The sequence below is a fragment of the Heliangelus exortis genome, chromosome 24, assembly GCF_036169615.1.
Source record: "Heliangelus exortis chromosome 24, bHelExo1.hap1, whole genome shotgun sequence".
NCBI classification, from domain to species: domain Eukaryota; kingdom Metazoa; phylum Chordata; class Aves; order Apodiformes; family Trochilidae; genus Heliangelus; species Heliangelus exortis.
Window position 1 is genome coordinate 1684323 of NC_092445.1, and position 19711 is coordinate 1704033.

The window sequence follows — 19711 nt, forward strand, 5'->3', positions numbered from 1 at the left end:
ATGGACCTGGGAATGGCCCCAGGAATGGACTCGGGAATGACCCTCGGAATGGACCCGGGAATGGACCTGGGAATGGCCCCAGGAATGGACTCGGGAACGGACCCGGGACGCCCATCCCGGCACCGCTGCCCTGCTGAGCACCAGGCTTCCCAGGATAAGTTTCCAGCATCTCCGTGCTAGAAAACGCATCCAAGAGGACTTGGTGCCAGAATGCTGAGGCAAAAAGATTTGAGCGTTTCTGATAGGGATTTTTCTGACTCAGAAACATCACTCAGCACTGCTGTTAAAAGAGTTTTCTGCAGCAGTTCCACCCCGAAGTTCAGTGATGTAAAGGCAGAGAGAGGAGTCAAGCAACTACACCAAGCTCCAGCCCAACCAGCTGGACTCTCAACTGGTGTTCTCAGTTCCAGTTTGCAGAACACCAGAACAGGCCAAAGCAAGGATGTATCCCACAAATTATGCACCCAGGCTCCCTCTGAAGCACGGGGATAAGGCAAGTGCTTTAATTGTCATATGGAGAGGTGACACTGCCTGAACAGGCAGTGCACAAACCAGCAGGCTCTGCCATGGAGGATATTTTAAGAAAGAGGCAGCACAACACACAGTTCCCAGATTTTAACATACAGGCTCAGCAAAGACTTGATGTTCTAGCCACAAACAACTAATCCAAGTTGACCCTAGGCTGTTCTGAGGCATCAGATCCATTTTTCTGTGATCAGCTGCTGTACAGGGCTCCACAGAGGAATTTTGTGCACGTCCACGTGAAAATTCAGTGTTTCACATTCATTTAATTCTTAAGAATCAGGGACCCCAGAACTAAAGCTGGGGGAAACATTGCTGTTTATATAAATCTTCTACCCTGCTTACAGAGAAAACTGTGAACACTCCCCCTGCAAGTGTCTAAACTGTAAGTGAAAGAAGCTCTGACATAGGCTTTTAAAAGTGTTTATTGATGGTTATTTATTTGACGGAATGATGGTGCAGTAGTGCAAACCACTGTGCAACTGGGAGAGCACACTACCTTTCCAGCTTTCACATTGACTTTATTATACAGGAGACATGGAATAAAGATTAAATACAAAATGGGTCAGTATGCTGCATTCACCCTACTCTCTTGGGCTTTGGACAGATCACTGTTCCCTCAAGGTGTGTCAGTTCAGAGCTACTTGAAGCAGGGAGTGGCTGTGCAGCTTTACAAGCAAGAGTTAGAACCAGCAATGGTTTTCATTTGCACACACATCCTCAGTCTGAAAGACTTCACTCAGCCAGTTTTTGCACTGTTTTATAAAAGAATGGAAAATACCAGATGTTCAGAAATCACACATAATGCTTGCTAGTACTCTGCAAATGAGTTTCAAGAGTACTTTTTCAGAGCAAGATTTCAGCTAATATTCACCTTGCTAGCTTGTAAACTCAGTGCCCTCTTTCTCATCTTTGTGTGATTTTCTCCCTAGAAGCTTCTAAAACCAAGGAACAAGCAGCTAAATTTGGTATTTCTAGTGCTTGAGAGTAGCATTGGGAGAGATTTATTTGTCCAATATTAAACCACCAGCTAAGGAAGTTGCATTGTTAGATTACAAGTCAAAGAACATCCTGTCCTCAAATGGTAAGTTTTGGAAAAAAACAAGCCCAACCACACTCAAAAAATTAAACTTTGGAGTTACAAGTCTCAATGCTGAGCTGACCAGCAGGTGTGGTTCCAACTATCATCCATTCTTACTTCTCCTTGCCTTTCAAATCTGTACCATCTTTCTCTTCAAGAGAATTGAGAACCTCAGCCACTTGGAGACTAATAAAACCATGGGGCAGATACTGGAGACTGCAGAAACTGCTGAATTAAGGTAATATGAATTGGTGTTGTGCCCTCTTTGGATGTCATTTTTATTCCAGTCCAACAAAATTACCTATACATATAAAATGGTAAGTTGTGCCACTTGTCAAAACCAAGACATCTCCAATTCTTGATCACACTTCAGCATACAGTTGGGAGAAGGGAATAATACAATACAGAAAGCAAAACCACAAGATTTTTAGTTACATAAAACAATGTAGTTTGTATATAAACTGATAAATACTGTCTCCATGGTTCACTAATTCCAAATACTAGTTATCTGCACATTAATTGCTAATATCTATTATTAGTAGTTCCAGCTTGTGCTCTCTCGAGGTGGTCAATTCATTTCTGAGACTAATCAGCCTGTTTGCTCAGAGGGAAAAAAAATCTCAGCAATAAGACTAGGTTCCAGGTGAAGATTTCATTTTGATAACTGCCAGAAAAGGAGTCCTAGGATTATACAAGCCACAGCAAGACCAAGAATCAGGATACACATCTTCTTACGGGATTTCTTCTAATAAAAGAAGGAAAAAAAGCCACTGACACCAGGAACAGATGACAAGAGGAAAGAGCAAGTCTACCAATTAGTGTTAATAACTTTAGCAAACTGGAGCATTTCACACCCATACTTTTTCAAGAGGAGTAACCAGTGTAGATTGAACACTTTTATACCTTCCTTAAGCAGCATGAGACTGCAGACAAATATTTTCAGTTTTAGGTCTAAGGAGATGAAGTCTTAGTGGTCTAAGAGATACAGTTAAGTCAAAGTGTGTCAAGTTTTGCTTCCCTTAAGGAAAACACAAGCTTTACTTCAACTTGACAACACCTACCATGTGCTCTTCATCCTAAAGAGACCCCTTCAAAGGAAAGTCAAACATTTCTTTTGATTTTCCAGGTAAGACCAGTAAAATAGCTAAGCAGTTCTGCAATACAATCTCTCTTTGGCCACTTGGACTTGGTGTAGAAATACTATTGTATGTCTGGAGTTTAAATTATTTCATACACAGTTACTGGACTTTGTTTTTACAGCTTTGATCACTTTAATCATCATAGGAAACTACAATTTGTCCATATTCACCAAGTATTTTTAACTTAGTATCTTAACATTTGAGGAAAGTTAAATATAACCACTTCCTTCTCCATACAGAAAACCACACTCAACACATGTACAGTAGTTCCCAAACTTAGATTTATAACATACCTCAAAACTTTATAATGGAAACCATGGAGGGAGAGATAATACTACTGAATGCTGCCAGACAGTATAAGCTACTTTCCCTCCCCTGCAGAAGCACCAGAGTTTTATTGCTTTCTAGTACACACTCAGCAGCTTGGAAGAGTCCAATGTTTTGGACTTCTAGGGTTTTTAAGATTTATTTTTTTTAGTTTATCTTGTGTGGAAGCCTTAAGTCCCAGCAGTGAAACTCTGTCTGGGACTGAGTGAAGCAGAACCCTTGTTCCTTCACAGAATACAAACATACAGGGAATGTTTGTAATTATGGAACCTGCAGAAAACATTAAGTATCATACACAGAGGAGATCTAAACAGCAGTGAGAACCACAGCAAAAGATTTAATGGGACATGGAGGACATACTACAGGACAGAAATTCAGCAGTTAGAAAGAAGAGTGCTGCAAACCCTGGTCACCAGAATTTTCCTGAGTTTGGGCAATGACTTTTGAACATCAGTGTCTTGACTGATATGTTTGCAGTATGCACACAACACCAGAATTTGATCTTGCATAATTTTTCTGCTAACTCCTGAGAATGGCAAAGACAGCTGAACACTTAAGCTTGCTGAGCACACCTACATGAAGGAACAAATTACACATCCTCTGAAGTAGAAGGGTAATTTCAATACCATTTTTGACTCAAATCTATTCCATGCATCACGATTCTGAGTGAGTGCCAACTTCCCCAAGCTGTTTTTAAGAGCTTGTTTGGTGTGCTGCAGTCCTCAGTATCTGTCTTGTTCTGCCTGCTCCATTATTGCTCAACTGCACATTGACAATAATGAAAGCATAGGGGATTTACCTGATAATAGGCAGCTCTCTGGAGCTGCTCACTGGCTCTTTCCACATGGACTTCTGCATTTTCCACGTTTGCCTCTATGCTATCTACAAAAAATTAAGAGAACTCATTGTAAAATATGTCAGAGCTTCAGTATTTAAAAAAAAAATCAGAAATACAGTATTTTTGACACAAAATACTGGAAAATTTAATCCATGTAGGCAAAAAAAAAAAAAAAAAAAGGAATTGAACTAGAAACAAACTTCCTGTTATCCAAACACACTTACCAATCATATCTCCTTGGTCATGAATCATCATGGCTAAATCCTTAAATATCTGATTAACATCCAAAATGTCTGCCTAAAGACAACAGTTTGACAAGTTATAACAAACATTGATTACAGGTTTTCTAATCCTCATTGCTAGTACCTTTTCTGACCATTGCTAAAGTGGCAGAATAGATCCCATCATTCATTGACTGAGGTGACCTGATGCTTCTACTGATGAACTTGGGACTAACAAGAGCCTGCAACATTCCTGCTATCAGAGATCTGTTTCATTACTACCAATTAGCACAGTATGGAATCAAGATGAACATTGTAACATGTTGCTCCTACCAGCTCTGAAGGGTCACCAGTCAACACTGAAGGAAAATACAACTACTCTGCTTCAACAGGAGCAGGGAGATTGATCTTGGCATCAGGGCTCCCTGTCCTTGCAGGGAACTCTGTTTCTTCACCTTCAGATCTCCTCAGCCCATCCAGTTAGCACTGCACAACTTCTTTGCTTTATCTCCCAACACTGTTAACTGAGTGAGATCTACTGGTCACCTCTAATTGCCTGATTGCTGTTTCTCTTTCTTTAATGAGTTCAAGGTCCTGTTCAGTTATTGTCACATCTTCTTCCTGAGACTGCATTTGATTCCAATCTTCACCACTGGAAAGAGATGGAAAGAAAGTACAACTCTTTCTCTTGAGTACAGGCACTTCCACACTCCATTTATAGACAAGTGCCAGTGAATAAAAAGTTGAAAAGTTTCCTACAGAAACAACCTCTAGGTTCCTGGCCCTGCAATGTATACAGAGACAGGACTGATTTGTAACAAGTTACAAGGTGAAACAACTGAAATAAAGGACAGATCAGGAAAAGAGAAGAAACTGGAAAGCAGTTACATGCATAGAATACTCTGTTCTAAGATGTGACAGTTATCAATAACATCACAGAAGAAATCTTGTTTCACTTTTTTTTTACTTTTTAATAATAAATACCTGTACCTTCCTTCCCTCTCACCATCCTCCCCAAACAGAGAAATCAAGGTGAAAGTTTTCAAGAGAGTAGTCTGCAAGCACAATGTTATCAGAAGAAAAGAACACCTGACAAGCATCTGAATTAAAAGACTCTTGCTTGCCATTTGGAGATAGGAATAGTGTTTTAATATTTTAATTAATTAGCCTAGTAAGAACTTCTAATATTGTTACAAACCAAATAACTGCATCCCAGTCTACCTCTCTCCTGATGAGCTGGTGCTTCATAACTGCTGCAGAAGTTACACCAATTGTAGGGAAGGCAGTGGCTATAATACAAGGCCATCTCTATGTTTAGCTTAGGAGGTTCTTCAAGAGCAACACCTCCCTCTTCTCAACAAAGAGCACAGCAGCATTCCACTGGTAGGTGTACAACACTAAGTTTTAAAGTCTCAAATTGCCAAAAGAAGTGAAGATAAACTGTATGGTTAGGGAACTGACCATCCCAGCATTGCAGCTCTGAGATTTGGGTTTTCAGGTATTTAAAGCAGAAGTTTCTGACACAAGATCAACCTCAGAAGCAAAGTAGCTGCTGTTACACTCACCAAGAGCCTTTGCATGAACCTGCCAGGTTCTCCTTGCTTTAGTGAGCAGGGCCTTCAAATTTATCACACCATTTGTGTAACTGATCAGCCTGGGGGTCTAATTCCTGACTCAGTGTGTGGAAGGCCATGACTAATGAGGGGGATGCACACCCAGCAGCTGATCAGATGAAATGCAGTTTGCAGCAGGAGAATGTATAGATGTATAGAGAATGTATAGGTGAGCCATGTAAGCTACGTCTCTTGATTTTGAAAGTTAAAGAATTTATAAGGGGGGAGCTAACAGATTCCATCCCAGTTTTCTCAAACATTCATAGGCTAGAAACCCACACAGTAATCACAGATATTTCTGGATTTCTCTCTACTCACAGTGTAAAGCTGATGTAACATTTTACAAACCTGCCTGCTCTGCAGAAGGGATACTAATGTCTGACAGGTAACAGTAATGCTGTCTTGTTCATGTTCTGGGATTAGTTTGCCAGTGTCCATGACTTCTGAATTTAAGGTAGCCTCATCTACTACTCTGTAACAGTTCCAACTCTGCTGCTGGATAACAAATCCATGAAATAAATTTATAGCCCTTTGTGTAAAGAGTGATAGTGATGGAGGTTTTGTGACCTGTCTGGTAATCTTGTGCTCACAGTCCAGAAAACCAGGAGCTCCAACTGCCACATACCAGGACTTTTACAATTCAGGGGCAATAAACCCACAACCTAAATTTTAGGGGGATAATATACTGCCCTGTGCAGTTAATTATCTATACTGTATATTACAGGGACTGTAATAATTGCATTTCAAATCTTTTTGCTTTGCATCCAGCTAGCAGCTCCTGGCCCAAGTTCCAGTAACATTCTTACCACAAAAGCTTGTTACACATAGTCAAAACCACACTTCAAGAGTACAAGAAGCTGTTACCTGTCAAATGAAACAAGCTGTTCTTCTCTGAACCGTTCATCAGCCTAGAAGAGATAAATAAGTTCTTAGTTTTGCAGACTACCAGGACCACTCACAAAATCAACAGAAGTATCTTGAAGATAAAGGTGTATATTGTCCATGCCACTGTCACTTCAACTTTCCAATCAAACTTAGGTTAATGAAGATTAGATTGATATTTATATTTAATTTTTAGACTCCGATTGTCTCTGCAAATCTGAGGCAACTGAGAGATGAGAAGCAGACAGTCTGTTTACTCAGATCAGTTGTCCTTGTTTGTCACTTTCTTTCTCAACATGTAGCAAAAAAATGTAGAGAATAATCCAAATGGTAAACAAGTTGCCTTGTAGAAATTAAGAATGCAGACTTAACACGAAGCCTCAAGACATGGAGAGAAAAATGCTTCCACTGGCCTTTTTATTATGAATTCTTATAGCCACAGAGCTTTGTCAAAACAAAATAGGGAGATCTAAATGTACACTGGAGTTACTGGCAGAACAGAAGCTGTAAAGAAAATAATAGCTCACCTAGTGTGAGATTTAAGATAAAATTTAAGGTATTTCAAACTAGCCTCTAACTTTTCATAGTGTAAGGCTGGCATTAAGCAAAAAACAGTCTGCAATACTTTGCTAGTAATTATATTTTGACTCTTCATCTCATCCACCACAATGTTTGCATTGCACCAGTATTCCTTCCCTCCTCTCCTAAGAGTGACAATAAGCACACTAAAATGAGTGCCTAGTACCTGAAATGACAAAACTGAGGCCCTGACAGCTATGAAATTGTCAGGCAAGTATAAGATCTCTCAAAAGACTTGTAATTCACAATATTAACACACAATTCCTACAAATACTTACAGAGATACGGGAGCCAGCTCTTGCCCTTGCTACAGTCTCTTTTTCCTTCTCTGACACTCGCCTCTGTACTGCCTGGAAGTTATTTAAGGCTGCAGAGAAATCATTCATTAAACGTTCTTTCTGGAGCCTCTGTTGGCGCTAAAGAATTGAAAATAAAATAAAAAAAGTGTTCAGATATTCCCATTTACAATAACAACTCTAAGAGTCTCAAAAAAAAACCCATCATCAGCATAACAAGAGTAATGAATGTTGGCATTCAGGTGACTGCTTGGTTCCAGCATTTTGGGGCAGTGGAGGGAACACAGAGCTCACCATACTTCAGTTTGTTAAACCAAATGCTCTGCACCATGTGTGCTGCAGAAGGGCTTTGTGCAAGAAGGTTCCCTAAGGTCAATCTAGTTTTAAGTCTGAAGTAGAGAGGTCTCATACATTCTCACTAATACATTATCATTATCACTATCACTTTTATTCAAATCACATTGCAGTGATATACCATAATTAATTACACACCTTCTGGATACCCACAGTGCCTTTACTCTCCATTCCTCTACTTAACCAACCTGGTATTACTTAACTTTCTCTTGTCCTAATAAAACAACCCCTTTAACTACAAGAAAGTTTCAATAGCAGAGAACTGTCACTTTCCTTGGAGGAGAAACTCAAAGGACTATTTGGCAAAACAAAGTCATAACCATTGCCTCACTATTTGTTGCTTTATTCAAATATGAGCAAGGTGAGACAGCTTACCCACCCCCAGCCCAGCTACTAAATCCCATGCAAGAGGAAAGCTTTTTTGGTATGATCACATTTCATGGTGATCACACTTTACAATGAGTTCCTGTCCTAAAACAAGATTATTTCTGAGTAAATTTCTGCAAAAAACAGACTTGCTTTCCCCAGACACTGAGGGTTCCTTATTCTACTGTGAGAAATGTTTCATAACTATTTGCCCTCTGGGAAATATTGTTTTCCCAGTGTCACATGAGCAGCCAGTTTAATGTGTTTCCCTACTCCAACAACATTCTTCACTGCAAAAGGCTTCTGCATTGAGTGCACCCTCAGCAAGTTCAGTGACAACACCAAGTTGTATGGTGTGGAGGGAAGGGAGGCCAGAGAAGCTGTGGATGCTTCATCCCTGGAAGTGTTCAAGGACAGGCTGGATGGGGCTTTGAGTATCTGATGTAGTGGGAGGTGTCCATGCCCATGGCAGGGGGGTTGGAATTAGATGATCTTTAAGGTCCCTTCCAATGCAAACCATCCCATGACTTTGATTCTCTTCAGCTTTGTGAGGCTGTGGCCTAAACTAGTTTGAGAAAAGGAGTGATTTAAAAAACAGGTCAAGGCAAATTCTGTGAGCCTACCTGTTCAGAAGCAGACAGAGGATGTGGTAGAGACCCCAACTCCTTTAGATATTCATTGGTCTCTTTGGCAAGGCAGTTTGCAGAATGCTGTAGCTGTTGTCTGAAATAAAAGTTCAAAAGAAGTTACACGTACTTCTACCTAAAAAGCAGTCTCTGAGCATTTCAGCTTCCAAAATGTGACCAGGTAGTGGTTCTGAGATCACACATCTTTATGGTGGTTTTTTTCCCCAGCCCAATAGAACAGAGATGTACTTGACCCTGGACTCCACACATAAAAAAAAAAAAAAAGCTGGCTGGAGCTTGAAGCTCTACTAGTTATATTATATGAGATTATATATATATAATATATATATTATATAATATAATATACAGTTATATATACACATATATATGGTTATGATATAATATACTATCTGTACTAGTTATATTATACTAATTAGCTCCCTGCTAACTCATAAAATCCAGCAGTTTAAAAAATATATTTCTCCAATGGCACGAGAGAGAAATTCAAGGAACAGACAACTTAATTCATTGAACATAATTACACTTTTAGGGTTAATTCCTTGTAGTACCAATTAGTAGCTAACTGTTCACTTGACAACTGCCAACTCCATTGGTTAAATGTATATTTGATAAAAGTACAGAGACTCAGATATATTAAATTCTTACATTTTCATGAAAATTAATGGTCAGAGTGACCCAGCTTCTACTCAGGGAAATGCCAGGCTTGAGCCTTTATATTTTTCAACAACATTGCAATTCAAAGCTGTTACTGCAGAGGATTTAGTGCAGCAGCACCTTCATTAGTCCCACAACAGAAACACATCAGTTACACTGAACTTGAAGGCATCACTTTGTACATCAAAGATTCAGTCTTTTAGAATGAATGTGAGTCCTTTAAAGAGAACAGAACTGCAAGTTTTATTTTGCAGCCATATGCACACAAAATAATCAGGGAGATACAAAGAGGAGTCATTTTCAATGGAGATAAGTGAACATCACCAATTCAGCCCAAGAGATACACAAGCAACATATTCAGGGTGCATTAGTGCATAAAATGATCTGCAATATGTTAGCTGCCCTTGCATTTTTGTGTTCAATCTGTATGGCAGCTGACAATTTGTGGAGTGCAACCACTGTAATCTTAAAGAAGAAGGACATTTCCACAGTGACATTAAATGGAAAGACATTTGTCTTGCCACAAGTGATTGGTTCTTTAATCTACCAGCTAAATACAGAGAGAGTCAACTCATCAGCCCCAGCAAGCAAATTCCTTTCTCTCTCAAATGAGCTCTGCTCTCATCTTTCACATGTAGTGTATGTAGTTATCACATGTCAGGACCTCATCCAAAAATCAGTGATTATAAAAAAGCAGGGATAGTTTCAAGGTAAAGCCACAAGAAGAGAGAACGGAAAATTTTTGCAGATTCTCTTTTATGACTCCAGAAATTATTCTTCTCATAACTTGTTATTTATTCTTTACAAGTTTGCAAAGGATGCAAAACCCTACAGATTCCCTCTACAGACTCACCAGAAATCAGTTGGAACTATGCTTGTTTAAATGTCTTCTACACTGTTTCCCATGAGTTTATCATTCTTCTGAAATTACATGTGGCATTTTGGCTGCCACAGAACATTGCTCATCTTCCTAGTGCCTAAATATATTTGTCCTACAAGCTATTTTTTCATAATTTATTGGGCTTCCATACTGTTTCTCCTTACTTCTCTCATGTCAGCACCAAGTATTTAGTAGCTACTATGCCTAGCCCTCTGAGTACAGCTAATGCATAGCTCTGTACTACAACCATTTGAAAATAAACTATCCTGTTCCTAACCAGTATTATCCAGCAGTTTTGAATGGCTTCTCCAGGGTCCTTAATTCATCCAAGCAAGCTACTTAACACAGCCAGATATTGTTGGTTTGTAGAACTGGATTGAATTTCTTGTACAGCATCTCCTCAGAGTAAATAACCCAGTCTAACAATACAGACCTAAAAAGCAGTCTTTCTAGATGTCAGATCAACTACTACTTACAAGTTCTCCAGAAGCTTGCTGGAATCCTGCTTGGTTCCCAGCTGGCTCATCAAATTCTTTATCTGAGAAGCTGAAGATAAAGAGAGCACAAGATGAGTTAGGAAGCCAAGTTCTAGTGTATTTTATTCCTTCTTTCCCCAAAGGATTTCTTTCAATGTTTGAAGCTGGTAAGACAAGGTATATTTTAGACATTCCCATGACATGGGGATATATTTTAGACATTCAGACATGATCAAGCCTAACAGATAAATTTCAGATAAAAAAGTGATAGTGAGGTACATGTACTCTGAAGACAAGTCACTGGAGCTAAAAAAGCTTTTTTACTCCTCTCCCTTGGCCTTTTTAGCCCAACTAACACAGCTGTTTGTTTCCTGCAGCTTTGCTATTTCTGTATTTCAGGCTATCACTGCTGCAGAACAACTTTACTATGCTGTGTTGCCACTTTTGTGTATTCTAAAGTTACTTGAATTATTAGTGCTCTGTTAAAACATGAGTTGATATCACTTAAAAAAATGTATCTGAATATTTCAGATATGGTAGCCCAAATCTTTTGCAACACTGGCAACAAATGGTCTTTCAAGAACAGAAAAGAGCAATGGTGTACTTCATACTTAGCTTGCACCCATTTGAAATAATGTAGAGAGAAGAGAGATTTCAGAGCTCTTTCTCTCCTGTCTGCTATATTTTTCCACTGCTTTCCTTGTGTAGGCACTAGTCACAAAACCACACAAAAAATCCCATCAAACTATTACCTTGAAAAGCAAGTACCATCTTCTGTCCCCAGTCTCTATACCTTAGATTTTTTTTATTATTATTATTATTATTATTATTATTATTATTAGCAAGCTGATCCACTTTATCCTCCAGCTGCACAATTTTTAGCACAATTAAAGATGCTGGACACATAACACTACAATATCTGATTTGCTCAAATCAATCATGAAATTGCTGACAGAGGCAAGACCAAGGATAATCAACTCAACACAGTTCTCCAGGCAGCTGAATCAAGCTGACACCTCCTATGAGTTTAACAACAGCTACTTCCAATTCAGTGACAATTCAGTGACATTCTACTGGTGTAAAATCTGCTTCCAGCCCAGAACAAGCCACTTCAGTTGATTAAATGTGTTGTTGAAGGAACAGCAAGTTCCTGCAAAAGGCCACTTCTTTTAAAGTGATGTCCCATGGCTCTCTCCTCTCAGCTAAGGCTGCAATATGATTTAATCAGTAATTAGGCAAGTCTTCCAGCTTTTACATCCAGGGAGAGTATTCTTGCTGGGAATTCCAGGCTTCTATAAGCTCACATAGCAAGAGGTTGGTTAACAGCTCCTTATACACCAAGCTTCTAGCAAGCAAGACTGCAAGAATTTCACAGCTCTCAGCCACAGGAAGGTCAGAAAGGTTCACACTCAAGTTAAACTGACAACTGGCTCTATAAAAATGGACTTTACTCTGTGTGTGGACATGACAGACTTTGCAAATGGCATCTGTGCTATAATTTCTATTCTGTGATGTATTTTTTTTCTTTCCATTGGTGGAGATTCTTGCACAAGCCCCATTTCCACACCAGGCCATTGCTTTTTGTGCTGGTCTGAGTCAGGCTGAGCAGTTCACTACGCTCAGTAGTTTGCTGTGCTGCTTATTTCAGCCAGCAGCAGTGCATGGAGTCTACACAAAATGAAAGCCAAGTGTCTGGGAGACCAAAGGAAGGGGCTGGAGCTCTTTATATTTGTACTTTGGATAGGGTCAAGCACACCAACGTAGAGAGAGCTCCCTCCATCAGCAGCTTTCAGTCTCCAAACCCTTTCAATTTTAGGCTATAAAGCCTTCCACAGTCTGTTTTACACTTAAGATTACTGAAACCATTTCAATCTCTGCTCTAGGTGCTCAGGTAATGTAACAGTCTGACAAGGAGAAGTTTTGCCAGCTCAGGTCACTACTTTTCAGCACTATTTTTTAGCAGAAATGCTAATTCTACAGAGTTTCCCAAAAGCAGTGAATAACAGTCAGCTGTGCCCACTGTTTGCTTGCTGTTTTCTGTACAGAGAATGAAAGGAGAAATGAGGACAGTCTTTAAGGCTTCAATATCTCTTCTCCTTGAATGGAAAGCTTCAATAAAATATGCAAAAAATTTAATTACTATGATGATAAGTCTTTGTGCTCCCACCCACCTTGATAAGAACTGTAAGGCTATTTATTTCATGTGGGATAAGCACTGCACTGCAATAGGATGGCTGCTGGCCACGGGACACTGGAAGCTTGTCCTATGGGAAAGAGAAGCTGAACTGCTTAGAAGGGGAGGCTCACAGGGAGATGTCCCGTGTAAGGAAAAGAAATACAGAGAGAAAAAAAAAGAAAAAAGAAAAAACCCTGACAACACATTCTCTGCTGAACTTAGAAGCAATTCATCTAGCAGCCATGCCTATACCAAGAGTGAATGAATATAACTGAGCAAAAGCAAAGCAGTCTCAGCAATATTAACAGCTTTGTATGGTGAAACTGGGGAAGTCACCAACTTTCAGAGGAAACAACACATTCAACTGGCCTTGCCCCTACAAAACTGCACGGGTACTTGGACAATTAATGCCTTCTTTGGCAGTCAATATTCTTAAGAAGGGGTTTTATCAAAGACTCTCTAGAAGTGACTCATTCAGCAAGCAGTATTTCAGCAATCAATTCTAGGATTTCAATGATTAGCTTACAATAACTTTCTCTAATGACAATCACATGACCAAGGAACTGCAACACCATCTGCTTCCCGGCAACCTGTTCACTTCCTCGTAGAACTTTGCCAGCAGCCTTCAGAAATCCCTTCAACAGCAGCTTCTTCCAGACGCCCCATGCCAGGCGGGGAGACAACCTTTGCCTCCCTGCTTCTACCTAAGCACCTCACCGAAGGCACCTACAGGGGAAGCAGAAGCTGATCTCTTGCCAGGGAGGACACAGAGATTCAGCTGCGCTGGGGAACAGCACAGCTTGGTAAAAATGACGTAAACACTGCAGCAAAAGCGACAGGAGCGCTTATTTCACCCGGCCAGCGGCACCACACACTGATAATGATGGCACAAGGGAGGAAGCTCAGCGTCCAGCTGCCTCCCCGGCCCCAAGAACTGAGGCCCCCACCGCCGAGAGGGCTTCGGTGCTGCCGACCGGGCCAGCCCTCGGTCCGCCCGCCTCGGCCCCACCCCTGCGTTGGTTCTTCCAACCGGGGGACCCCGAGGAGAACAACCCCCCCCAACCCCCATCCCGGCGAGGCAGCCCCCGCGCTCCTCACGGGGCACCGCCGGGCCGGGCCGCCCCTGCCCCGGGCGCACTCACTGTACTGCGTGATGCGCTGCACATTGGCGCTGCAAGTCAGGATGATGCCGCCGAAGTCCCGCGGCGGGGCCGTCGCCCCGGGCCGGCCGGGCTCCAGCGGCCCGTACGACATGGTTGTGGACGGAAGGAGCGCGGAAAGAACGCGGAGGAAGCGCAGAGGGCCCGGCTGAGGGAGCGGCGGACTGACAGCCGCTGACTGACTGACTGACTGACTGACTGACTGACAGGCCGACGGACACACTGCGCATGCGCCACCGCCGCGCGCTGCTGACGACACGCCGCGCAGGGCAGGGGGGCAGCCGGCGCATGCGCGCTCTGGGAGCTGTGAGCGCGATGGGTGCCATGGCAACGGGGAGGCCGCCCCGCCCCGCGCCTGGAGGGAGGGAGAGAGAGCGGGGGGACTGCGGGGGGACTGCGGGGAAACGGGGGGTTCGTGTGAGCACGGGGCACGGCTGGGACGGGACACGGCTGGAACGGGGTCCCTGTCAGCACGGGGCATGGCTGGGACGGGACACGGATGGAACGGGGTCCCTGTCAGCACGGGGCATGGCTGGGACGGGACTCGGGAGTTCGTGTGAACACAGGGCATGGCTGGGACGGGACACGGATGGAACGGGGCACGGGGGTTCGTGTGAGCACGGGGCATGGCTGGAACGGGACACGGGGGTCCCTGTCAGCACGAGGCATGGCTGGAACGGGACATGGCTGGAACGGGACATGGCTAGAACGGGGCACGAGGGTTCGTGTGGGCACGGGACATAGCTGGAACGGGACACGGGTGTCCCCGTGGCTCCCCGGCAGGGCTCTGAGGAGCAGCCGTGGCTCAGAGTGCGGTCCCGCTCCTCCAGTACCACCACTGGGGAGTTGTGAGGAGCAGTCGTGATCTCCCGTGCCCCTGCCAGGGCCCACCCTTTGCTCTGCTCTGTGAGACCCCATCTGGAGTCCTGTGGCCAAGTCTGGAGTCCTCAAAAAAAGGACAAGCAGCTCCTTGAGTGTTTCCAAAGGAGAGCCACAAAAATGATCAGAGAACTGGAGCACCTTCCCTATGAAGCCAGGCTGAGGAAGCTGAGGTTATTTGACCTGGAGCAGAGGCTCCAAGGTGATCTTATAGCAGCTTTCCAATATCTGAAAGGGGCTTTTTGCACAGGTGTGTAGTGAGAGGACAAGAGGAAATGGTTTAAAACTCAAAAAGCAAGAAACTAGACAATAAAACTGACATTTAGAATTTGAACTTCTTCTCCTTCTCCTTCTCCTTCTCCTTCTCCTTCTCCTTCTCCTTCTCCTTCTCCTTCTCCTTCCCTTCCTTTTCTTTCTTTCTTTCTATTTTTCCCCAGTTATCTCAGATTACTGAGATTACTGCTTAACTACAAATGAGTTCCATAAATTGAAGGTCTGTTCTGAACAGTCTAAAAATTTTTATTCCTGGCGGCGATTTCTGCTCATCTGCCTCCCTCTGCTGTTACTCACTGGAAACGGTCTAGAACCAGTTTGCCACCTGCAGCCAGGTTTGAAAAAGCAGGAGAATCTCAAGGATTAAAAAAAAGCGTGGTATTTTCTGTATCCTAGCAGCCAGGCTGAGGAAGGAGTCCCATTCAGTGGGAAAGGCAGAGCGAGTGCATCCTGTCTGGAAGCAGCTCTGGAGCAGCTGCAGCACTCTCTGTGCCTGTGGGGATGTGGCAGAGGGCGTGAGGAAGGGATGGATTAGCCTGGATTACCAGAGGAGAAGAGGGTTAGTTGAGAATGGTGGAAGAAATACTCCTGGGAGTGCAGCCATTGCTTCCACTGCTTGGCTGTCGAGTTGCTCTTACTCCCTCTCCCTGGGTGCAGGTTGTGAGCTTCTCCCTTTGCTGTTAAACATCCATTTCCTCCTGGGAGTGGGACTGCTGAGCAAAGTGTGGCTCCTGGAAGGGTGTTCAGAGTTCCCCCAGTGCCAGAGAAGGAGCAGGGGGCAGCAGGCAGGGACTGCCTGTGGGTTTATGAGGCACTGAACCCCCCAGCCCCAAGCTGCAGGGTTTCACCCCGTGTCAAGTTGTGTCAACAGCCCCTGGCAGCTCCCGGACACCCTGGAGCTGAGGGTGAGCACAGGGACACACAGACCTGAAGCCAGAGTGTTGGCAAGAGGAGACAAACCCTGTCTGACACCCAGATACAGCACAGCCCTGCGTGGGGTACAGGGATCCGCTGGGACCTCATTTGGGCAGGTTGCAGAAACCCTATGAAATCATAAAAAAAAAAAAAATTAAAAATCTCCTGAGTCTCCTAAACATGCTGGAAGGGGTTGATAGCAAAGTCCTGAGGAGACCTGAGACATTAAATGGGAAAAGTACTTCTGAAAGCAAAGGCAGCTCTATTTCCATGTTGAACAGCCACATTTCCAAGCTCGTGCCCTGAAATATCCCTGTTAGCCTTTACCAGCAGGATTGCACAGAAATACCTCCCTCTTTCTTTAATGCAGTCTCTATATTCTTATTTGTGTAGATGGGCAATAAATGAGCAAGTGACACATCTGTAGGAAAAAAAAAGTGATGCCCTGGAAAAACCTGTTATGAGCCCAGCCCCAGTAGTTCCCCACGGCCCTGGCACCCACCTGTACTGGGAGCTGCATCCACCCAGCAGGACCCAGCCACCCCCCAGTGATCAGAATGAACATCTTGCACACATGAATTCACCAAAATTATTTTTCTGACCAGCTTTGAGCAGGGAATGCATTCAATAATCTGCTGCAAGTGGTGATGAGAAAAAGGGAAATGAGGGCTGGCAATGGTTATCAGCTGTGGAGCCAGGGAAGAGGAGCTCAGTGGGGAGCATCACTGCTCACTGGGGTGGGTGGCTGGGGCACCACGGTTCCTGCTGCTGGAACAAGGAGCTTGCAGTGAGGAACAGCCCTGAAAAATGGGAGTTCAGAGCCCTGGCAGCCCTGAGGGAAGGATGGAGGACTGGGCCCTGCTTTCCCACCATCTCAGATTTACCTGGGCTCTGGGCAAGAAAGAGTGGCTGAGATCTGTCAGTCTGGGAGTGGCTCTTCCCAGGCAAACAGTAAATAATTTGAATTTGGAAGAGCTGAGTGGGCTGAGCAGCTGTTTCTACCCATGTTGGGGCTGCAAAAATGAAAATGAAAATTGAAATGAAAGCCAAAAGTAACCATTAGAGACCACCTATTACAACTTTTGTCATCTCTTGTAGATCATAGTCTTCACCTGAATACTCTCTATTGAGCCCAAAGACTGTATTGAGCCTAAATATTTCAAGCTCATAATACCCATCTACCAGGAGAAACAGACCAGCAGGACCACTGGATCAGGTGGGATCTGCCAAAATTATTCCCTCCAAGTTAACAGGGGAAAACACGTGCTTCAGATGAGTTGGAAACCCCTCAGCCTGGGGAGCAGATTCCTCCTGGGGTTTGTGCTTGATTAAAGACATCAGTCAGGGCCAGCCAAGACTGGAAGCAGGGTCCACCATGCTTCATCTCCAGGTGGAATGGGTGTGGAATAATTTGCAGGAAGGAAAACCCAGAGAGGCACAACAAATCTTTCTGCAGATAAAAAGAGAAGATGAGGATGTGATACTTAAATCAAAAATGCAACTCAAAGCACTGCTCCTGGGGACATGCCTGGTTTTCCTGGGCCTGGTCAAGCCACCCCAGGCACCCCAAGCTCTTCATCACCCCCATTTCTATTCCCAGCCCATTTATCTCATTGCAGCATCCAGCTGCTGCCCTGTGAGAGGGGCAAAGATTTCTCATCTTCCTGTGCCACACGTGAAGAACTCCTTGACTCCAGGTCAGGAACTCCTGGGGCTGGCCTCATAACAGGTTTTTCCAGGGCATCATTTTTTTTTTTTTTTCCCTACAGATGTTTTCCAGCCTTGAAAAGACTTCTGTAGCTTTTCTTCCAAACCTTTTCCGTGCTTCACAAGAGGCTGACAGCAGAGCTGCTGCTGTGTTCCTGGAATAGCTATTCCAGTGCTGTGTGAAAGATCTAGGTCACTCCTGACTTCTTGCTATTCACCTTTTATACACCCAGTGCCAGGAAAATGCACAGAAAAACTCTGAAGCTGCCCTGAATGACACTTTATCAGGCTGAGCCTCTCAACCTGGGTGTTTTCTTGGCTCTCAGGTGTGGTTTTGTGGATGGCCTTTCACACTGGCTGGACTGGGACTGTTAAATGCTCCTGGTGGTTTTGCAGCAGTAACCTCTCCTGCTCAGCCCTTTTGTCATCTGCACACATCACTGCAGGTGTTGATTGTCATTGAAATCTTTAATAAAATGGCTCCATAGCTCCATGTTTCTTATTTCTAACCCCAGCAGGAACAGCAACTCTTCTTCACCTCAAGCTGCCAGTGTTGTCATGAAGCCAGGGACAGCTTATGCAGCCTGATAACCCTCACTTCCATGCTGCTTCAGAGCATTTAGTGATTTCTCTGGTGGTGCTGGTTCCACACTGACTCATATTCAGTCTGTTTATAACGTGGTGCTGCCAAGGTGCCTGCTTAAAACTGCTCCATCATGGCTTGGTCCAGCCTGGGTGTTTTCACCAATGCAAATGTCTCACAGCAAAGATGAAGAGCTTGTCCAGTAAGACTTACTTTCTGTGACAAAAGCCATTAATTATGTTTTTCAGCCAGCACTTACCTGTAGAAACCCAATTATCCTTCCCACCATTTGATCTGGCTTTGTGGCTTCCTTTCTCAAACTGTCATGACAATTCTGTAGTCTCCCAGTCCTTTGGGATTTTCCAGGTTTTCAAGACTTTCTAAATCTCACTTAGGAAGCTTCCCAGCTGATTTACCTGGAGTCCAGGGTCTGGACATCCCAGAGTGTCCTGTTGAAAATATTTAATGTCACTGAGCTTCCACCCTCTTCAATGCAAAAGAACAGATTTTCTGAGGACCCCCACCCAAGCTGGAGCAGTTCTTAGATGAACTCACAGCAGATTCACAAAGAAATCTTCCCAAAAAGATGCATACAACCCTCAGTCACTGTGGACTCTACATTCAGTTGATTCTTTCTTTAAATTAGAATAAAATAAGTAATAATTTGTTGCATTCTAAAGGGGTATTCTATTCTGAAGGGAGCAGAGGTGCCATGCTCACCAGGGATGTGATCCCCACCAGCATTCTCTAAATCTGTTGCTCTGAGGGATCTGCAAAATACTGGACAGAATTTTTGGAGGAAGAATTTGGTCAGTAAAGTTACCAGAGATGGGGACTTCCTGGGGATACTCAGGCTGGCCACAACATTGAGAGGAGAGCAAGAGCTGGAATCCTGTTTCACTGGAAAAGCAGGGAAAAGTAATATATTTTTGATCTCAAGTTGATCTGTATGTGACAAAGAGCAATAAAAGGCAACAAATAGTGGGACATATAAATAATAGCATCTTATATTGATCTAAGTTCATTGAATCCAAGATGACCCAGGATCTAAGCCATCCCAGAAGTACAATGGATGGTCTAAGAAAAGATAAACCAAGCAGAATCAATAATGTGAGATGTTTCCTCATTCCAATAGTTTGCTGT

General features: G+C 43.4%; 1 protein-coding gene across 2 annotated transcripts; it reads right to left on the reverse strand.

Moving 5' to 3' along the window:
- Positions 1-929: 929 nt before the first annotated feature.
- Positions 930-14454, reverse strand: STX12 (syntaxin 12). 2 transcript variants are annotated; one of them, XM_071768090.1, is made up of 9 exons: positions 14194-14454; positions 10876-10945; positions 8842-8941; positions 7481-7618; positions 6606-6649; positions 4675-4780; positions 4132-4204; positions 3869-3951; positions 930-2348 (listed from the first exon to the last, which is right to left on the reverse strand). In XM_071768090.1, exons 1-9 carry the CDS (start codon positions 14303-14305, stop codon positions 2256-2258), a joined length of 819 nt encoding a protein of 272 aa, XP_071624191.1. In that variant the 5' UTR covers positions 14306-14454; the 3' UTR covers positions 930-2255. The 2 variants fall into 2 exon arrangements, with proteins under 2 accessions (XP_071624191.1, XP_071624192.1); XM_071768091.1 differs by lacking the exon at positions 930-2348 and adding an exon at positions 2665-2814 and having other exon boundaries at positions 14194-14427.
- Positions 14455-19711: the final 5257 nt, after the last annotated feature.

Bases quoted from the DNA above. Each gene is read 5' to 3' on its own strand.
- STX12 (XM_071768091.1), bottom strand. From the start codon at position 14,305: ATGTCGTACGGGCCGCTGGAGCCCGGCCGGCCCGGGGCGACGGCCCCG. The intron at 8,942-10,875 runs GTAAGTAGTAGT...CTTTTATTTCAG, and splicing joins AGCAAGCTTCTGGAGAACTT to ACAACAGCTACAGCATTCTG. The intron at 2,815-3,868 runs GTAAATCCCCTA...TTTAAACTCCAG, and splicing joins AGAGAGCTGCCTATTATCAG to ACATACAATAGTATTTCTAC.